The sequence below is a fragment of the Cryptotermes secundus genome, unplaced genomic scaffold, assembly GCF_002891405.2.
Source record: "Cryptotermes secundus unplaced genomic scaffold, Csec_1.0 scaffold483, whole genome shotgun sequence".
Classification (NCBI taxonomy): Eukaryota; Metazoa; Arthropoda; class Insecta; order Blattodea; family Kalotermitidae; genus Cryptotermes; species Cryptotermes secundus.
This window is the reverse complement of record NW_019744115.1, coordinates 164,757-184,996: the sequence shown is the minus strand read 5'-3', so window position 1 is coordinate 184,996 and position 20,240 is coordinate 164,757. Positions and strand designations below refer to the sequence as shown.

The following is a 20,240-nucleotide window of genomic DNA, read 5'->3' as shown; positions in this document are numbered from 1 at the left end:
GATAAACGCGCTTCCTCTTCAAATATCAGCGCCTAATTCAGTCTTTCGGTTCTCAAAAAGCCAGGCGCGGGCGGAACTGATATCATTTCAAAGCAAAACACAGAAAAATTTCTGTCATGTGCTGGATTTGAAACGTTATGCAAACTCCTACTTGCCACACTAAAAATACATCTTCCGGCCTTTAAAAGTATTATTATTATTTTATTAGTATTACTAATTTGCTTTTCAGCTGTTGTCAAGCACTTTAATAAATAAAATGAAGCATCATCATCGTCGTCGTAGAATTCGTTATTGTTGCTATTATTATTATTATTATTATTATTATTCGTAATTGGTCTCTGCGTTATTAAGTTTGCACGTAAATAAACAAGAATTGAATTGAATTGAATTGAATTACTGTGTCATTTTACTCCGCATTACAGAGAATCCTATCCACGAACCAGACTCAAACCTTATTCGTAAGGCTCATCACGTATTAGTATCATGGAAGATAGGGCCGCGCCATAGCTCAAGCGGTTAGGGGCTGGCTTCCCACCGCAACGTCCCGGGTTCGATCCAAGGTCTTGTCAAGTGGGATTTGTGGTGGACAAAGTGGCGCTGGGGCAGGTTTCCTCCGAGTACTTCGGATTCCCCTGCCAATCTTCATTCCACCAATTACTCCACAATCACCCTCACCTATCTATCATCTGGGGCTGGTACAAAAGGCCAGAAGTGGCCGCAGTACAAGGGACTTGGTCCCACCCCACTAGCAATAAGAAAATCATGGAAAATATATTTGAAACTAAAGTAAGTGCTACATTAGAGTCTTCTTCAAGATGCATGCTGTTCCCTGACTGGGCGCATATTGAAATTATGCGATGGAGTGTTGATTAGAGACGCTCTCTAAATATGCTACTTCTGAAATGATCTCATGCTTCCAGTCGCACCTATGCTCACAATTTCACACTTCGCATGATCTTTGTCCTTCAGTATTTTTCCCTGTATTTTTATCAGATGGTCCTATAGAACTTCAATCAGCAATTTATCGTGTCTCACGGTGTTGTCGCTTGCAGAATTACTTATACTTTTTCTTCAACCCTGAAGATGGGGGCGATACGTTCCTCCGAAATGTCGGTTAACACCACATATACACGGTGCCAAATCCCAGAAGACTGCATTCAGCAAACATATTGCTTGTCTGTCTGGAAAATGAAGTCACGTTTGTTGTACGATATTGTATGTGTGCTCCCATCTTATCAAACTGAATGCTTATTCGATAATTATTTTCATACATATATTTTAGAATCTTTGTAGCACAGTCGGCCTACTTGATCTTCATTATCCTACTCAGAATATCCGGTCCCGGTCCGAGATTTGAAGCCAGAACCTCCCGAACATGAAGCACAAGCACTATCATTCGACCGATGAGGTCGATAATAATATTAATAATAATAATTTATTTACGTGATATCTTAAGATACGCTATGGTGAATTACAATAAAACAGGAGACAAAAGATATAAATAAGGCAATTTATATAATTTGAATTATTTACATTAAAACAAATCACAGCTATCATTAAGAGATGAGGTACAGGTACAACTATCTCTGTAACAGGCCGTGGAGGGCCACAGGGTTCTGAGACGTCGAGGATCTCACATTTTCTAGAAAATCAGCTCACGGATGGCAGTGAGGTTGCCAGCCTTAAGCTCTGGCTGCACGTCACCCCCAGAAAGATTCCTGGTACTCATTTCTGTTAGAGGCTGAGTCGCCCCCGGGGTCTTTGTGCGTCTGAAAGGCTGAGGTCAATTGAAAAATCCTATGACTTCATCGGGAATCGAACCCACAGTCTTTGAGCTTGTAGCATAGTGCCTCAACCAATTACACCCTTAAGAAATGAGACAATATACGAGAAGCGTTTCGTATATAATGCCCCCTATTTTTTTGAATGAAAACTACAATAGATACAGAAAGCATAATAACGCAGTTAAATAGAGCAAGATTTCAGCTACATACACTTATTTTTCCACATAATCACCACCATTCGTTATGCAGTTTTGCCAGCGATGAACAAGAGCATGTATGCCGCGTCCTTAAAAGTCTGCGCCAGCAGAGGCTAGGCACTTTCATACAGCTGCAATGACAGCATCATTGTCTGGAAAATGATGCCCATGTAGTCCATCTTTCATAGGCCCAAAGAGATGGAAGTCTGAAGGTGCTAAATCGGGGCTATAAGGTGGATGTGGTAGGACAGTCCAGCCAAACTTCGTAATGTGCGCGGTGGTCACCAAACTGGTATGGGGTCTAGCGTTATCATGTTGCAAGCGAAAGGTTGTCTGCTTCTCTGGCCTGACTCGGGAAATACAGGCTTTCAGCTTAGTCAGCGTCATCTTGTAGCGTCCAGAATTGACAGTCTCATCAGGCTCCAGGAAATCCAACGAAATCACACCCCGCTAATCCCAAAAGACCGCGCACATCACTTTCCCTGCCGATGGTTGTGTCTTGAACTTCTTTTCTCTAGGGGAATCCGGATGTCGCCACTCCATGGAGTGTCTTTTGGATTCCGGCTCGTAGTGGTGACACCACGTCTCATCTCCGGTGACGATGCTGTCCAGAAACTTGTCACCTTCAGCCTCAAACTGGTGCAACAGGTCCTGACAGACTTCCATTCGATGACTTTTGTGGTCCTGAGTAAGCATTATTGGGACTCACCTGGAACAAACCTTGCGATAATCCAGCTTCCCCAACATCGTTTCCAATGCATTACAGCCGATATTAAACTGTGCAAACAGTTCCCTGGTCGTTATCTGCCGATCTTTATGGATGAGGCGCTGTTCATTGTGAGGAGTGGCAGCTGAGCAGGGACGCCCAGGGCGTGGCTTGTCGTGCACTTCACTTTCGCCACTGTTGAAACGCACTACCCACCGCCTCACTGTGCTGACTTCCACTGTATCGTCTCCGTACACCTTTAGAAAGCGTCGATGGATGTCAATGGGTGCAATTTGTTCGGCAGTGAGAAATTCAATAACACATCTCTGTTTCGTACGCACTTCTATGTCAGACGTCATTTTGGTACACTGCTCTTCTGCCGCTATCTGTCGCACGACAACCAAACTAACAGTACATTGGCGGGAAGTTTCAACCTTTACTACAACACCAACATCCAGCTCAGACGTTACATAACACAAAAAAAAAAAATAGGAGGCATTATATATGGAGCGCGCTTCGTATATTTGTATTGAATATAATTAAGATTACAATAAACAAGGAATTAGATTGTACCATAATAATAAAAACTAATACGGTAGTAGCAGAACCCGAATAGTCTTCTCCGCTCACACCACACTCCGCAATGTCTTGGGCCCCTCGACTCCATGATATATTCCTTCATTTTGCGGATGGAAGAAACAGCCTCTAGGTATGGAATGCAGCTACAAATGTATTCAAAGAACAATTTCGAACAGCTGATAAGTGGTGATAAGTTAGTGGTTGTACGTCGGCCACTTTTTTAAGATATATCAAGTGAGCGTCCACATAACAGAATATACAGGTGTTTCCCCCGCTTCCAAAGATGATAAAAGAAATGCTTTCCCTTCATCCCCATGCAAGTACGGCAATTTTTGGATCTTTCTTGCAAGTTTACGCTTGTTTGAGAATGCATTGCAGTATAAAATCAAGAAGCAGTAATTTTATAATTAGCTGATATTCTGATCTATTCAGTTATTGTCCGAAACTTTAGAGGTGACCCATAACCTTATAAATACTCGTATGAAGTGTCTAGGGTAAGTAACGTGAGTGAGGAAAAATCTCAAGAGAAGAAAGCTAAAGAATATTTTTGACAACAGAAAGAAAGGGAAGACGGCACTAAAAGTATATACAACAAAGTAAACGACATAAAAATCTGAAATACGAATCGTACGCGTAGGCGCCAAAAAGAAGAAAAAGATACAATGGAAACCTTCTACGAAAGAAACTAACAACAAAAACAACGATGTGCCTAAGGACAGAGAATACAAAGTGTACAGTGTAGTGGTCTCCCCGATAACGAAAAATGTTGCCTAATGATGGTCCATGTGAGGCCGAAATATGTTGCAGCAAGGAATGAATGTGTAAGTTTAATGACATTTTAAAATAAATTAAAAAATAAAAAATTTAAAATATCACTGGAGTCCAGTGATTGAGACTAGCTCTTTCTACGGGGCCCAACTGAGTAGGTATATCCTTCCCTATCCACCTGAAGACGGAGACAGTTCCAGTCTCCGAAACGTCGTGGATTTTTTTTCTTTTATATACCAGACGATGGGTGAAGTCCAAAATAAGCCAAAAGAAGGACTTGCTTCAGCTCTACACTACTCAGATCAAGTTGTATATAATGAGATGCTGCGAATGATCGGTAAATTAGAGATGAAGGATATTACTTTGGAGCAGTCTGTTGTGTTGATTAATTACTTTATTATTATATTTCAATTTTATCTTCATAACATTTTTAATATTCAGATGCCCCTGTGATTTATTCAGCATTGTCACACTACATTCTCTTGTTTAGGCTGTTAGTACTAGTACAAAACGTCTTATATTGTTGTAAGTTGAGACACTGTATTGCTCTTTTGTCGAATGAAGCATTAATTAAAATTAAATTAAAACTAATAATTAAAAGCTGAAGTTGACCATTGAAATTAAAGGTCTCAGGTGCAGTTCTGCTGTTGTTTTCTCTTCAGATTATTGGATGTAGTGTTCGTGATTTGTAGATTTGATAGCTAAAAAGGTCTTCGAAGTAATGTCCCTACCGACAATGACAAATGTCATTATTTCAGCGACGTATTATCGAACAGATCCTTCAAAATTGAAAAAATTTTACTGACTACTTAAGGGATTTTCCTACATTGTGATGTACATTTTTCTGAAAACATGAGAAATTATTCTATCGCCACCCTTCGTAACTTACATGGAAGCGGAACAATTTTATTCATCCAACTAACAAAGAGAAACGTGAGATGTATACAGAAAACCGTATTCTTGAGAAAATGTGTCTTCAACGAAGCAATTATATTAACAGGATTGATGAACTGTCCCCGGCCTCATCCAGCACCTTCTCACAGCAACAGCTCGCAACTGAAACGTGAGAGTCCTCTGCCTCAAGACTGGCTACAGAAAACACCGTTCCTCTGTTGCTGTTTACGGCCGTTGTGTAGTTGCTTACTTTGCGGTCGTTGCCAAGCAACGGGTCTACATACCATAATATCATTAGCAGCGCATGCTTCAACAACGACGACGGGAGTACACATCTACAAGCAAGGACGAGCATTCACGGAGGAATGATAAGAAACTTAACGTATCAGATAGGTATACTACAGCTGGAAGATGATTACGTCTGCAGTTAGAGCAAAGCTTCTAACATAAGACTGAATCCTGAACAAAGATACTCCATTTCAAGGATGACTTCTTTGCTGAAGTCTCAACTTCTGAAGAAATTATCAATCAACAATCAATGTCTTCCACTGTTTGAATTGCTTTCCGGCAAGGACGCTGTGTTTGTATCCTCTTTAACTAACCACAAATTAAGGAAGTATCAGAAACGTTACGGATGCGGCATGAAATGCTCCAATAAACTGCGAAAGTACGTTACTTGCGGGTCAGACTTTTTCACACAAATTACGCGTTCCGTTTTTAGTAACATCTCCCCGCTCAATGGCCACAGCAAAAGATGCTCCCCACTATAACCGGATACAATCGCTTAATCGAATATCTCTGACAGATAAATCCAAACTAAAGATTTACTCTATCACGGAATGGTTTAGGTTCAGCATATTATAGTGAATTTCATGCAAAGGTGGGGATAAAGATTGTGTTTTATCCACAATGCTCGTATGGAGATACGGGTACCGTATCGTGGCTCTTGATACCAGTCTGGACGTTGGACGATAGTTCCTGGCAGAGATCTGGGAGCATTAAGTCGTGAACTGTGGTGCGTGAGATCCAGAAATGAGTATAAAGAGTAAGTTTATTATGCAAAATTAAATACTTTATCGAACCATTGAACAAATGAATGAATCACCCTATCTAAGCTAGGACAAAACAAACCTTCCGTCCAAAATAGACTGGATAACACTCAGGATGAAGAGTGATTTGACTGTTTGTTGGGGTATTTTATACAAGTCAGCAAATTGAATGACTTTCTAGAATAATCAATTTTGTTAACACAACAAATGTGTTTCTTCACTCTCGGTAGCCGGCCACTCGAGTGTGAGGTTCTATGTACACTCAAGTGGGTTTTGAAATACATATCATCCCGCCTGTGCTATATAGCACTTGCTTCACCATAGTTTGATGAGTCGCTTACTCAGAAATAACACTACCCCGATACAACGTCGGACTAATATCGAATTAGAACATTAAGTACATTTAGTCTGAACATTTCTTTTAAATCCCTTCCTAATTAATTAATTCTTAATCAACTTATAAAAGGTAAAGTTGTCGCTATGCTTAATTAGTTAAGCATTACGCTATGAAGACGTATGGGAGAATGGTGGTATAGCTCCATCTTTCTTGTCCTTGGCACTAGATGGTGGGCTCACCCATCATCCTCTCCAATGAGTAGCGGAGGCCCTTTCCTTAGGATAAAGCGGTCGGGGCGTGAAGTTGACCACTCACCTCCAAGTAGTGCCGTGGCCAAGAACACGTGGATCTATACTTCCACTCCCCAATACATCTTCATGTTGTAGTGCTTAATCAGTTGAGCACAGGGACAACTTTACCCAATAACCCATGCCATCTTGAGGATCTTGAGAGTAACATATGTGTAATCATATTGCTCAAAATAATTCCAGTCGGATTCGGTCTCTGAATGCTATACAGAGCCGTATTAAGGCGTTCGTGCGCCAGAGGCGCTATGGCTTGTAGGTTTAGGAGGTAGTAGGGCAAGGAACTAGACAGACGGCTTCGCAAACCCATCCTACTTCACTCTGACAGGCCTAAAATATCTGTATTCACCAAAATACTGTGTTTCGTGAATTGCCACAATTACATTACTTTCCCATACAGACCTATACTACATGTAGAGAACTTTTTAGTGGCAGTTGAATCGTTACAAGAAGACAATAACATGTGCTGCCTCCCGCGTCATTTCCTTGCGATCATTCGTAAATATAACGATACTTATATATTTTTGCAATCATAATCCATTTAATCATACACAAGGTCGTTTAGGCCTAACAGTTTAAATCAAATTGGCATATAATATTACCTACTACTGATGGTGTTCCACAACTGACAATCAAAGGAGAATTACTGGGTAAAGCTAATATAAACTACAAACATTATGGAACTCACAGTGTGTAATTATATGATAACTCTCCTGTGTGTGCCAAGTGCAGCACTATTTCAGGAACTGACACAATGGTATGAGTAGGAGTGTACGCAGTTGTGTTACTGTCACAGAATTAACCCTTCTTGAATGTGGCATTATTGTGGAATCGGTTTAAAAGTGGTCATTCTTTGCTTACTTCGTAGGCCTTAGGCACAGTGCCTACGGTGTCTAATCCATAACACGGGCCTGATGCTATGCGACCATGTGTTACGTACCTATATTATCAAAAATTTCTAGAGCCTAGTGCTTTACATGACCCTTTAGTACTGTGCGACAATTCACGTTATGTACTATAAATACAAGTACATTGTTCAAAAACTGTTGAGAGGGAGTGGCTCTTTACAAGGTCCTTGAATACAATACGACTGTTTGTGTTACTGTATGCTAGTACTAAAATATTGTAACATGTAATAGTACATAATACTCCTTTTATTGAAAACAGAATGTTTTAATATCTGTACTTTACGAAAGTGTAAAGGTTAAATATATTGACAGTTCAATCAATATTTTTAATTAAATTAATTTCAGTGTGGTTAATATCCGATATTTTATTCCGTATGTAGAATTATATGCCACGTGTAGGCTCACTACGTGTCCATTATTGGTAGAAAGTAAAATATATACATATACAAGGATACAATATATATTATATTGTGTGATGTGAAATTAAGGATATTAATTAAGTCAATCTACTGAAATGCTTGGCAACAGTTGAGGATGATGATGATGATGATGATGATATAACAATAATAATAATAATAATAATAAAATCAATAGTTTAGAGGTATAAAGTAAAATATGTGCATTGACCAGGATATAATTTATATACGTGTATACATATATTATAATGCGTAATCTGAAAGCAATTATGATAATTACGTCCATTTACTGAAGTGCTTGACAACAGATAAGAGACAAATCACAGGAAAGCACTGTTGAAAGAAAACACACTTATACAGAAAAGTGAACAAAAAACAAAATGAGAAATAAACAAAGAACGTAAGAACTAAGAATTACAGAACACAAGAACATTAGGATTATGAACAAATATTGTTAACAATTTTAGGTAGAAGATTATAAAATATAATCGAGAAAACCCACTCCGATTGCACATATGTTGAGATCTTTACCCACCACGATGGCACATAGGCTCACCGAGCAGAAGTACGCACAGTGTTATTAGAGGGACAAATATCAAACCTTAACAAGTCCCGTACACTGCGACTGGAAACCGAAGACTAATATTTTCCAAGAGGGAAGTGAAGGATTTAAGGCCACGACAGACCTGAGCCAAAAAAAGAAAGTTCAACGAGGAGATGTCTCCTTTTTAGGCACAGAATGTAGATTTGATTTCTATAAGAAAAAAGTATAACTATAAGGAAATTTTTTTTATTTATCATTTATTAGCAATCTGAATTTACATTCTATGAGCTAATTTGCTGTCATGTACAATAATTATTCTAATAAGGAAAATGAGAGCAAAAACGATAGAAACAGACGGAGCAAACTTCTGCTGGACGCGTTCAAGCTTGGTATCGGTAGACGTGGTAGAATTCCAAACTACCGAGGCGTATTCGACGTAGCTACGTCGAACCACTGCACAGTGTAGAACACACCCTACACACCGAACGTGTATACGCCCAGACAAGAAACATACGCCACATTTCACGTTTCATACATATGACATATAGTGTGGGAACACCATACCAAATACTCACATACCACCAAACTTGCACATCATTGAAAAACGTGTCTTTGGGCCTCACATACCGGGGCTTATTACGTAGAATTTCAATAAGACCTACGCAACACACACGTCCAATTTCTACACTGTAGCAGCATATATAAATATTTTAGTTGGCATACAGACCCTTAACCCACATACACATTATATTTGTAATGCATTTTAATATTACTTTATATACTGCTAATATACCTTTAATATTTTTAATATTCTCGCAACAGTATTTTTCCCCAGTGGCACTACAGCCCCAATGGGCCTAGGCCTACCTCCATGAACTTCTCCGTTCACTTCGGTTTTTCTAGATCTTACACATTCGGTAGGACTCCTTGGGCGGGTGATGAGCTCGTAGCAAGGCCTCTACCTGTACACACAGAAAAACGCACACATACAAACTAAACATCCATGCCCTGAGTGGGATTCGAACCCACGATCCCGGTTTCCAAGCGAGCGAAGACAGTACATGCATTAGACCGCTGGGCTACCGTGACCGGCTCCCATAATAGTATACCTTTATTTATTTCTATCTTTTTTATATTTTTAATCATGTATTTGTTATTTTAACTATATTCCAATCTGAGGCAAAGTTTTACTGTTAATATTCAATACGACGCGTTGCACCGCTAAGGGCCCGTATCGGTAGTTCAGTAACTATATGTATTCCTGCCTGATGATGGTCATGTATCACCGAAACATGTTGCAGTAATAAAGATCTAATGTAATATCTTAAATATTTATTGTGTTGACGGTAGCATAATTCTTACATATTATATATAGTAATTGTAGGTTTAAATTAGGTGAAACCATGTTGGTTGGAATTAAGAATAATATAATGCAAAAAAAATGATTCTGAATAATGAATTCAGACAACTAGAGAAAATATTGACAGAAGAAGTGGATCTGCATTTGCTCACAGCTGCTTCCTTCCATACTGTAGGGAAGAACTGCTGAGTGAGGTTCAAGTAAAATATATGCCTAAGAATAGGAATAAAAACAACTGAATAACCTTTTACGACAAACCCAGGGCTTTCGTCAAGCCCAACAGATTTTGGTTTTAGCCACATGACGGCTTTGCAAATATCCGCATCGGAAATAAGGGCAAGGGATAAGAATTCAGAAGATCGCGGAAAGGGGGAATGTCCGTAGGGCAATGGTTATTATAAACAGATTTAAGATGCTTGGCCAAAGAGTCAGAAAATCAGCAACTGCGCTGGGATGGACTAAGCGTGTAAACTCAACTTATAATAATAATAATGAAATTCAATTCGTGTTTATTTACGTGCAAACTTAACAGCACCGTGGCCAATTACAAAGTTAGCACGAGTACACAGAAATACATAAAAATTAAAGAGCAAAATACAAAATATGACAGTCTATACAAAAGCAATAAATTAGTAACAATTTCAAGAAAAAATTAAGTTAGCTTTAACAGGCGAGAAAAATAAAATAAGTACATTTCGAATGGTTATTCCTTTATGTGGTGAGAAAGGTCAATACACATACATACACACATAGAAGTAAATAATAATAATAATAATAAGTTAAATTTTTTGTTATTTGCTCACTTAACAGTCCACTGGCCAATTACAAAACAAGCATAAACAAAAAAATCACATACATACAAGCGGGGACGTGCACACAAAATAAAAACAAGGCAATAAAAGTAAACAACAATAATAAGTATGCAAATAATAGTTATGGAAATAATAGAATAATAATTCCACTAACACAAATCAAAACTGGCAAAGAGGAGAGAAAAGGCAAAAAAATTATGATGATAATTCAATTTAATTATGATTTATTTACTCGCTAACCTAAAAGTCCAAAGGACAACTACAAAGTGAACATGAATCAAGAAATGAGACAGAAACGGGACAATTTATATAATTTTACAACAATAATGATGATAATTCCATTAACACATATCAAAGTTATCACTGAGAAATGAGAAAGTAAAATATATACTTCTACAATGAACGAATGAATGATGATTATAACAACAACAACAACAATGAACCTCAAGGAGGGTGTCAAGGTCGCTCTTTGCTCCAGTGAAAGTGTACTTGCTACACCAGAGAGCGCGAGATTGTGATGCTATATTTAATAGAAAGTTCGCAGGATACAAGTTCTTAATAACTGGAAGGCAGGTACTCATTATACAGCATGCCGGGTGGACCCCAGAGACTCGGGCTTAGCGAGCTATCTGGTACAGTGATAAATTTCTAGACTTGAATTCTTTAGTTCCTGGTTCAGACCTCGTTCGGTTTCCAACCGTCCTCATTGAAAATTTCGTTGTAAAATAGGACATGACCGCCTACTAACCAAACCTTTCCATTTTAAATCCACGATATATAATCTTAGAAGCTAGAAAGCGCCGTATGATAACATAACAATCAATCAAAACATTGTCTACCAAATTTCTTGTGAAAGAAGTAGCAAAGCTTTATTACCACACGTTTAAGTATGGCATCACTGTTTTTCAGTCGGTGGTCCTCGGGCCGACGGATCCCGTTGTCAGCCACGAAGTAATTTATACCTGTCCTCAAATTCTGCCTAGCGCTATACACAGAGACCTATCAGAGTATAGAGTATATTTCATCACTAGCCGACCAAACAGTTTGTGTTCCTTTCCTTCCCTCCCTCTTACTCCGTATTTGGCCGAATGTCGAGGAGTCGAATTTTGAGATCCGTGGCTCAATGTCTCAGAAATGGTGACGCGGAACAATGTTAACAACCCCAGATCTTTCCAAGATTCGTACGTCTGACGAGTTATTGCATATTTTCTGGCCCATGCTTTGTATTTGCGAAAGTTCATTGTGCATGGTTATAACATGAATACCACACAAACCCTTTGGTGTTCACACTGTACACAAGCATGCTTAGATGTCATGGTAATAATTATATTTATAGAATTATAAATTGTGCTGTACAGTGGAAATCGTATAGAGTACAGGCCCTCGTTAAACGCGCCACTGTTTTGCCTACATGTGAATCAGAAAGAAAAATCAGTTCAGTGTTCTGCATAATAACATGAGCCGCACATATACCCTATCATATTCGTAATCCGTCTACCGTAAATTATTTTTAGAAACACTTTGGCATTAATGATATTACTAACTTATTTACTTACTCATGGAGCTGAGGCCTTCTGGAGGAACCGCCAATTCTGCAGCTACTCAAGAATTTCCCAGCATTTTATGGAACCCGGAGGTTCAGTACCGTGTTCACAAGAGCTCTCCACCGGTCCCTATCCAGAGCCAGATCAATCCAATTCATACCATCCCATCGTATCTAAGATCCATTTTAATACTGTCCACCCAGATACGCTTTAGTCTTCCCAGTGGTCTCTTTCTTTCTGACTTTCCCATCAACATCCTATATGCATTACTCGTCTCCCCAATTCACGCTACATGCCCTGCCAACCTCATCCTCCTTGACCATTAATGATATTTGCAGGTAAAATTTCAGAACCAGAAAACAGTAGCACATATCTTCCTAACTCCACTGATCAGAGCACTTGAGAAACTGATAGTCGGTCAGCGCTCAAGAAATTCCTTGTCTTTAATGTTTACGGAACTCGAAGGTTCATAAAATGTCTACAAGGGCCTCTCATTGGGCCTATCTTGATCCAGATGAATCAAGTATATACCTTCAAATTCTAATTCTCTTAGATCCGTTTAAATATCACCCTCCCATACACCTTGTAGTTCGTATGCATTTCTTCCTATGAGTACAAAGAGTGAGGTTAATCATTAAAACTACCAACGTCAGAAATACAGCTGAGAGTTAACCTGTTTGGTATCCTAGCAACCGGGGACAATGGAAACCTGAGGTCGGCGCATTAGTCCTTTCTCTCGTCTCATGATGGAGGTCAGTGTGATACAATTGTAACAAAAAGCAGACTGATTGTCTGCAGGAAAGGAGGGCGATTTGTTGTATCAGATGACCCACTTGGGGTAGCATTACGTTTGTACACCCAGCACACATTGTTTAACGACGTTTTATCAACCAAAAACATTGATGTCGTGTCCAGCTGCGACTCAGAACAGGAACAAAACTAGGAAGGTATACCCCAGTGGGGTATACATATATCCCAGATATATTATTTGTAGTTTTACATTTTTCATTGACCTTGATTTTCATTTATAGTGGATACGAATCAACGCTTTTAGTCACACTACACACAACACAAACATTGACCTGCAGGTAGCGTTCTTTCGCAAGATTCGTTAAATATTCATACCTAAAAGTGTTTCATATAAAAATCCATCCATCCATCGTCTGTCTGTCTGTCTATCAATGGTTCTATAATCCTTTGTTGGACCTAGGACGCTTTTTCAGTTTCTTAATCCTATACACAGTCAGTAGGACTCCTTGGACGGGGGATCAGCCAATAGTAAAGCCACTACCTACACATAACCACACAAACACAGACATCCATGCCCTGAGTGGGACTCGAACCCACGATTCAGCGTTCGAGCGTGCGAAGACAGTTCATGCTTTAGACCGAGCGGCCACTGTGATGGGCTCATACTAAAGCTACAGACCTGAATTAGACGTGTATTTTGTGATATGTAGGTTTATCACCTTTTGTAGGATGAAATGTTTTGGGGAAAATGTATAAAGTTCAGTTTGAACTTCATGTAAAGCGGAAGTTTTTTATACTGATAAGAGTCAAAATGAAATTTGCTCTCCCACGCTTGAGGTCCATCTCCGTTTTAAATTACTCGTACATCGAAATCTCATTTGGAAACGAAACATGCGACCTTCCACACAGATGAATGGACGAACAGATATGACCTCCCGAATATGTGGTTCCCTTATCCATTAGTGGAATGACGCATAAAATATTGTGACGAATATGACCATTGCTAGAAAACGGTTCGGTATGTACGTTCCCGTGACAACGAATAGGCGTGGAATAAGCCATTGCTAGACAACGGCTCGCCAAAGACATGTTTCGTAGCAACGGATGAAACAAATAATATGAGATGAACAGTTCGAGGTGGTGGTTTCTTCGGTTCGCCCCGAGTTATAAAAGAGGGTTCATTTGTTAATTCATGGATTCATTCTGGCAGTCGTAAGAGAATTCAGAAGGCAGTTCAATAGTTCAGTCAAGTGTCAACCAGCGGACAACGGAAGCTGAAGAAGCGATCGATTCGTAAATCAGAACTAAATCGGTCACAGAAGAAGACAAGACACTTGTAGTCCAGTAAGGGATGGAGCGAGCCTTAGACAGTCATTGTTTGTGAGTTGGTATAGTTGACTGTAATTGTAAAGAAGTGCCAATAAACTCAAACATCCAATCCACAACCCCTTATATTTGTCACGCCAACCCCTCATACATGACAATATTTAAGAGACACCGCATTTTTTGTCGGGCTATGCAGAATTTAGACAGCCTCTGTGGTCTAGTGGTCCTCGTGAGGATAATCGAGGAGCTATATCAAGGAAATAGCTGTTCCGGTCTAGAAAACTGAGATTAACGGCCGTGGGGATCCGTTGCGCTGAACATGCGACATCCTCTATCCGCTAAAGTTGGCACTAACTTCGCCGACAAGCTTCGGTCGCTCGGTCGGTGTAGTTCGCTTGCGGATTATAGGCCACGAAGTTCTTTATGTAGAATTTATTCCCGTCAATGTGTGAACTGTTCAGGCAATTCAGTACAGATTGAAAATATTTAATTTTGAATACGAATGCTGAACAGGGTAAGAAACGCACTACCGGTCGTGGCCTATTTTAATTTCCTAACCCGATATTAAAACTATGTTTTTGTCACTAAAATTACTAACTATATTCTCGTACGTCGGAGTCCCAGAAGTTAATATACATAGTTTACGACATGTAAATACAGTAGTCAACCCATGGAGCGGCGTTCTTGGGAAACTTATAGTCGCTCAGTTGGTCAAGAAATTTTCTGTCCTTTTATGGAAAACGAAATCACGTTGCCGCGAAGAGTACGGTCTTCTAAAATCAAACGCCGAGAAGTCTGATGGAAGTATATCGACGTTTCGGAGGAACGTAATGCCTCTCTCTTCAGGAACGAAGAGTAATTCAAGCAATAAATCAACAGTAACTGGACTTTGCTTGCCGCCTGCTTCTTAATGGTTTCTTGACTGGTTTACTCTTAAACCCTGAAGATGGAGGCATTACATTGCTCTGAAACGTCGGAGTACGGCCATCGGATTACCTGGCGTTAATTCAAGAAGATAGTATTGTGCATAGTCAAAGCTGTAAGAACCAGAAATTTAATATCCATCACATGTTCAGAGCCCGTGTCTGGAACATATCTTGAACCATATAATTTCTTGAAGCTCCATTTTAATATTATCCTCTCATCTACATATAACTGTTCCAAGTTTTATGTTCCCTTCAGGTTTTCCGACTGCGGTATTGTAAATAGTTCTCATTTCACTCATGAGTGATACATGTCCGGTCCAGTCTGATCTTCCGGTGTTTAATAATTCTAATAGCATTTGATGAAGAGCATAATTGTTGAAGATCCTGACTGTGTAATTATTTCCATCCTCTCGCTGAGCTACATTCCTTCTTCAGGGTTCAAATACTGCTTTCAAAAACCTTCACTTCACACAGTATATACCCAGCATCAAACCCCGGAAGAAAACAACCAAGTAATTTCCTCAGTTTAGGTCATATTCTTCTTTGTCAACAGCCGCTGTGCAAAAAACAAAAAAAGGCAAAGTTGTCCCTGTGTTGAATTAGTTAAGCACTGAGCCATAAAGATGTATGGGGCAGTGGAGGTATAGCTCCACCGTTCTTGACCTCGGCACTAGATGGAGGTGTGGTCAGTTTCACAACCCCGACCGCTTTACTCCGGGGAAAGAATCCCCTGTACCTATTGGATAGGAGAGTGGGTGAGTCCCTGAGCTGGTTTTGACGCTGAAGAGAAGAGAAAAATCTTTCGACCCCGCCAGGAATTGAACCCCGGCGTTCTGGCCGTAAACCGTCGCTATACCGACCGGCTGTCATTAAACTAGGATAGACATTTAGAAGACGTGGAAGCTAAAGGCAGCAGTTTCCTTTTTTATTTACATACTCGAGAATTAGTTTTACTGCTGCGACCTTCTGTTAGTCATGCGGCGTGAGATATGACCCCAGTCACATGACCAGCGCTGCCGCCACTCCTGGTTAAATAAAAACAGAAAGCTTGACCCGCATTTTTAGTTGAGCTGCATCATCCCTAACGCATGAATGGAATCAAGGACATAACTTTATATTTTTGTGTCCATGTAATGATATTTATTTACATCCATAAAAAGAATAGTTTCATGTCTGTTCGTGCTACTTTCCAAACAAGGTGTGGTTTTTAATGTCGAGTGAAATTCCACGTGTAGGCTTATTTTTTGTAATGTACATAATTGTGGGCTACCGCTACCTTTGGGTTAGGTGTTCCGGAATCCGACTAACCGGTTGGACGGGGTCAAGGCTACCTCGAATTGGTGATTACCACCAAGAGACGGGGTGCAGAGGGCGTGGAGTTGAAACCCACCGTATTCTTAGCCTGGGCTGTCAGCGGAATGAGTGGTCACAATCTGCCAGCAGGACGAAACAAGGCGTTGAGGGTTTGGAAGTTTTCCTTTTGTATCATTACATATCTGCCACGCCGAAAAACATAATACTGCAGGTCTAATAGATGTAGAATTCAATGAAATGTAGTATATATTATGCCAGCTTTAATTTTTTATGTTATGAGTTATTTTTAAAAGTTTCATTCAGCGTGGGTTTCACGTGGGTAGATGTTACATTTGCTAGGAATGCACAACAATTAAATCTGCGCAATATCTTTCAGTGTGAACACTTGTATCCGTCGATCAATCTCGAAAATGAAACTTGCAGACTAACAGACATATCCTCCCGCATTATGCGTTGAACGAAATATGCTTTGTACAAAGTCTGAGAGATAGCAATATTTTACAGGGAATTGTTACGAGAACGGTGATTAAATTTCACACATTTTAAATATTTACGTCTCGAATAACAATTATTATACAGGAGGTTCTGACGGATACGAGAAAGTTTTGCGACGTCAGTTAATTTATTTCATCCAAACCTCAAATATGAAACAGATCGACACAGCGGTTACACGTCTGACTCGCATTAAGAAGGTGCCCTATTCGAATCCTGACTATGAATGGCTTTCTTCCCAAATGAGTTTTCTCACAATTTTCTTTAGCCCCTCCAGGAGAGTGCCTAAAAATTGGCCACGATTACATCTGACGACAAAATCCTTCCTCATTCATCGTTCATACACAACCTCATATCAAGAATGTTGTACAGTAGTAACAGTCAGAGTCAGAATAACTTTACGACTGGCGGCTTTCCACCATTAAGTCCATCTTGGCGACAAGCCCTTTGAGACTTACGACCAGCAATTTTTTTCAACTGAATACTTGCTTTCATAGTCCTTACGCAACATCCTCTCTTACGAGAGGGTGGGTCTGTAGTTTACAATTGTTGCTGGTCCTCGCCAGCACAGTCATTCTCAGGTCCGACTGCCGCGGGACTCGTGACCACATTTTACTGTCTCAAATTTGAGGCTCCCCAAACCTGGAGGGTCAGTTCCCCATGTATAAAAATCCCCCAGGAACAGGGTAGCCCAGTTATACCCCTATGCACTGGACCGGGATATAGATCATTCCCTTTGATTTACGTAGTTCTCTTCAGTATCTCTGGCGAATGCGAGGAAATTTTTCGAACGGGCCACTGCCGTATTCTTCCCCGTACTCATCTACTCAAAGTTCATTAGTGTTTTACACTCTTATGGAAGCTATACAATATGTGCATAACATTTCATGAACATTACTTCAAAATTTGATACAGGATGCACGAAGTAACGAAAAAAAAAACATTTGCAAGCTCCAGGCCTGCTTAAGCATCACTCACTAGCCGTCGGTACCGTTTCAAATTAGAATATTTAGATTTTTGTACAGGTTCTTTAAGAAGCACATAGTTGCTCACACTTTCACGGAACCCAAAGGTTTATCAGCGTATCCAAAAAATATCTCGACATCAAACTTTATTTTGAGCCAGTTCAATCCAGTCAGCACTGTCGCACACGGTTCCTCTAAGATTCATGTTAATATCATTCTCCTATCTAAGCCAAGATGTCCCAAGTGGTCACTTATTTTGAGATGATCTTCCGAATAAACTTTGAATTTTCATTTCCCCATGCATGTTACATGTTATTGTCATCGTTATCGTAATAATATTAGGCGATAAACTGTCGGTACGGGAAGGAAGCTGTAATATCGTCGTCTTCAAATGCATTACGTTGCTATGGAGTGATCGTTTGAAACTCAGCCTTTCAGGTTCAGTGTTTATCCTGCGCATCCCTTCACACTGCACCCTGCGCACAGCTTATACACGCAGGAACACTGCGACTGGATTCAAACTCATGAAGAAGTAAGCTTGCAAGATGATAGTATCCGATGATATGATTATAACGATACTGTTCCGACATGTTATTTTGGAAACGCGGATCGACTCTCAGATGGGTCAGCAGTTATCATCCTGACAGGAATATCATGGTATTCCTGGGCCCTCTCGGAGAATAACTTCAAACAAGCTAAGATTTTAATTTTTCTGTAGCCCCACGTACTCATATTTCTATCCTACTGGGCATTTCGAAAAACAGCTCAGTTGGTATATCACCAGGCTACGGGCTGGGTGGCCGAGAAATCCGGGTTTGATTCCCCGTAGAGCAAGGAATTATTCCCCTAAAAGCTTCCAGACCGTCTCTGATGCCCATCTAGCATCCTATGCAGTTGCTACCGGGGTTCTTTCTCGGGGGTAAAGCGGCCATGGGGCGAAGCTGACCACTCACCTCCATTTAGTGCCGAGGCCAAGTTATGACGTATCTACATCTCCACTCCCCATAAGTCTTCATGGCATGGCACTGAACTTCTGCCAGACTACATGGCGTCACATTGCGGAAGGAAGACTCTTCATAGTCATAGTCATCGTCATGGGAACTTCGACCATAACAGCCATATGAACCGGTTCTGGCCTCAGATTTTTATATCTGGTCTGTTCAATTCTTCGGAGATCTTCCTGTCCTTTGTAGCTTTTGATTTGTACTTTAATATTTTTAGCCTAAGTTCCTTATTTTCAAAAAAAAAAAATAATAATAATAAAAGTAGGCTGTGTCTGTGCATCCTCTACCTCCAACGACTTTTGAATGCCTAAATCAGTCTTCAAGAAGCTTGGTGTGTATATCATGGCACCTGAGCCCAACTGAACGGCATACTTCAAAATGTCTCCCATCAGTCTGTGTGTATGTATATGTTGCTAGGCAACGGCTTTGGTGAAAAAACTTTATCCCGACATCGAATACACATGCAACAATAGAAGAATTGTTAGACGCGTCGTTTTCTATGCAGTCCATACAGTATCAAAGGGTAGTCAGTGAGTCTGTGTATCCCCTTAGCGTTGCTAGGCAAGGTCTGGTAATACGTTCCCGCGACAACGAGGAATTGCTCTTGAACTGACAGTTCACATTCCCGTGTGGAGGCGGGGTCGAATCCCTCCACCGTGACCCTGCGAGTCGTAGGAGGCGACGAAAAGGGAAGTCTCAAATCTGAGACAGTAAAATACGGTCGCGAGTCCCAAGGGACTGGAACCCGAGAAAGACTGCGCTGGCAAGGACCAGTAGCATGTAAAGAGACATACCCGTCTTCTCGTCAGAGAGGGCGACCCACAAAAAAACAAAACCGCGACGTTCAGCAGTAATAAATATCTGGTCATGATCCCCAGACAGGGCTCGACACCAAGACTTACTGACTGACTGACCGTCAGTCGCAATGTGACTTGGACTTGGAGGAATTGCTGGAGTAGTTTTCTGTGCGGTCCGTGTCCTATAAAATGAAAGTAAACGATCATTTCTTCCCAGGACTTCTACTTACACACCGATTTTAAGGAGCCATTTTGCTGGACATCACATTCTCTAGTTAAAATGACCGAAGAAAAAGAAAAAATCACCCAAAGAAGAGAAATATGAAATCATGCTGTGAAATTAGACTTGTGTTGTTTTTGTTGCAGGAACAAGGATGCTGTGGGTCCTGGTGGTGGGCGCCATCTTGCTGTTGGTGTCGCCCCCCGCCTGCTCCGTGAGCACCCTTCAGCGAGGACACAGTAA

General features: G+C 40.4%; 2 protein-coding genes across 2 annotated transcripts in view; one reads left to right on the top strand and one right to left on the bottom strand.

Annotated features, from left to right (window-relative positions):
• LOC111874479 overlaps nt 1–20,240 on the bottom strand; it is a 208,695-nt gene that overhangs the window by 117,753 nt on the left and 70,702 nt on the right. The window lies entirely within an intron of this gene.
• LOC111874481 (serine proteinase stubble) overlaps nt 1–20,240 on the top strand; it is a 96,594-nt gene that overhangs the window by 42,856 nt on the left and 33,498 nt on the right. Inside the window, exon 3 of the mRNA XM_033755465.1 lies at nt 20,144–20,236. Within this exon, the coding sequence (XP_033611356.1) occupies nt 20,144–20,236 (93 nt within the window). The remainder of the gene's footprint in view (nt 1–20,143; nt 20,237–20,240) is intronic.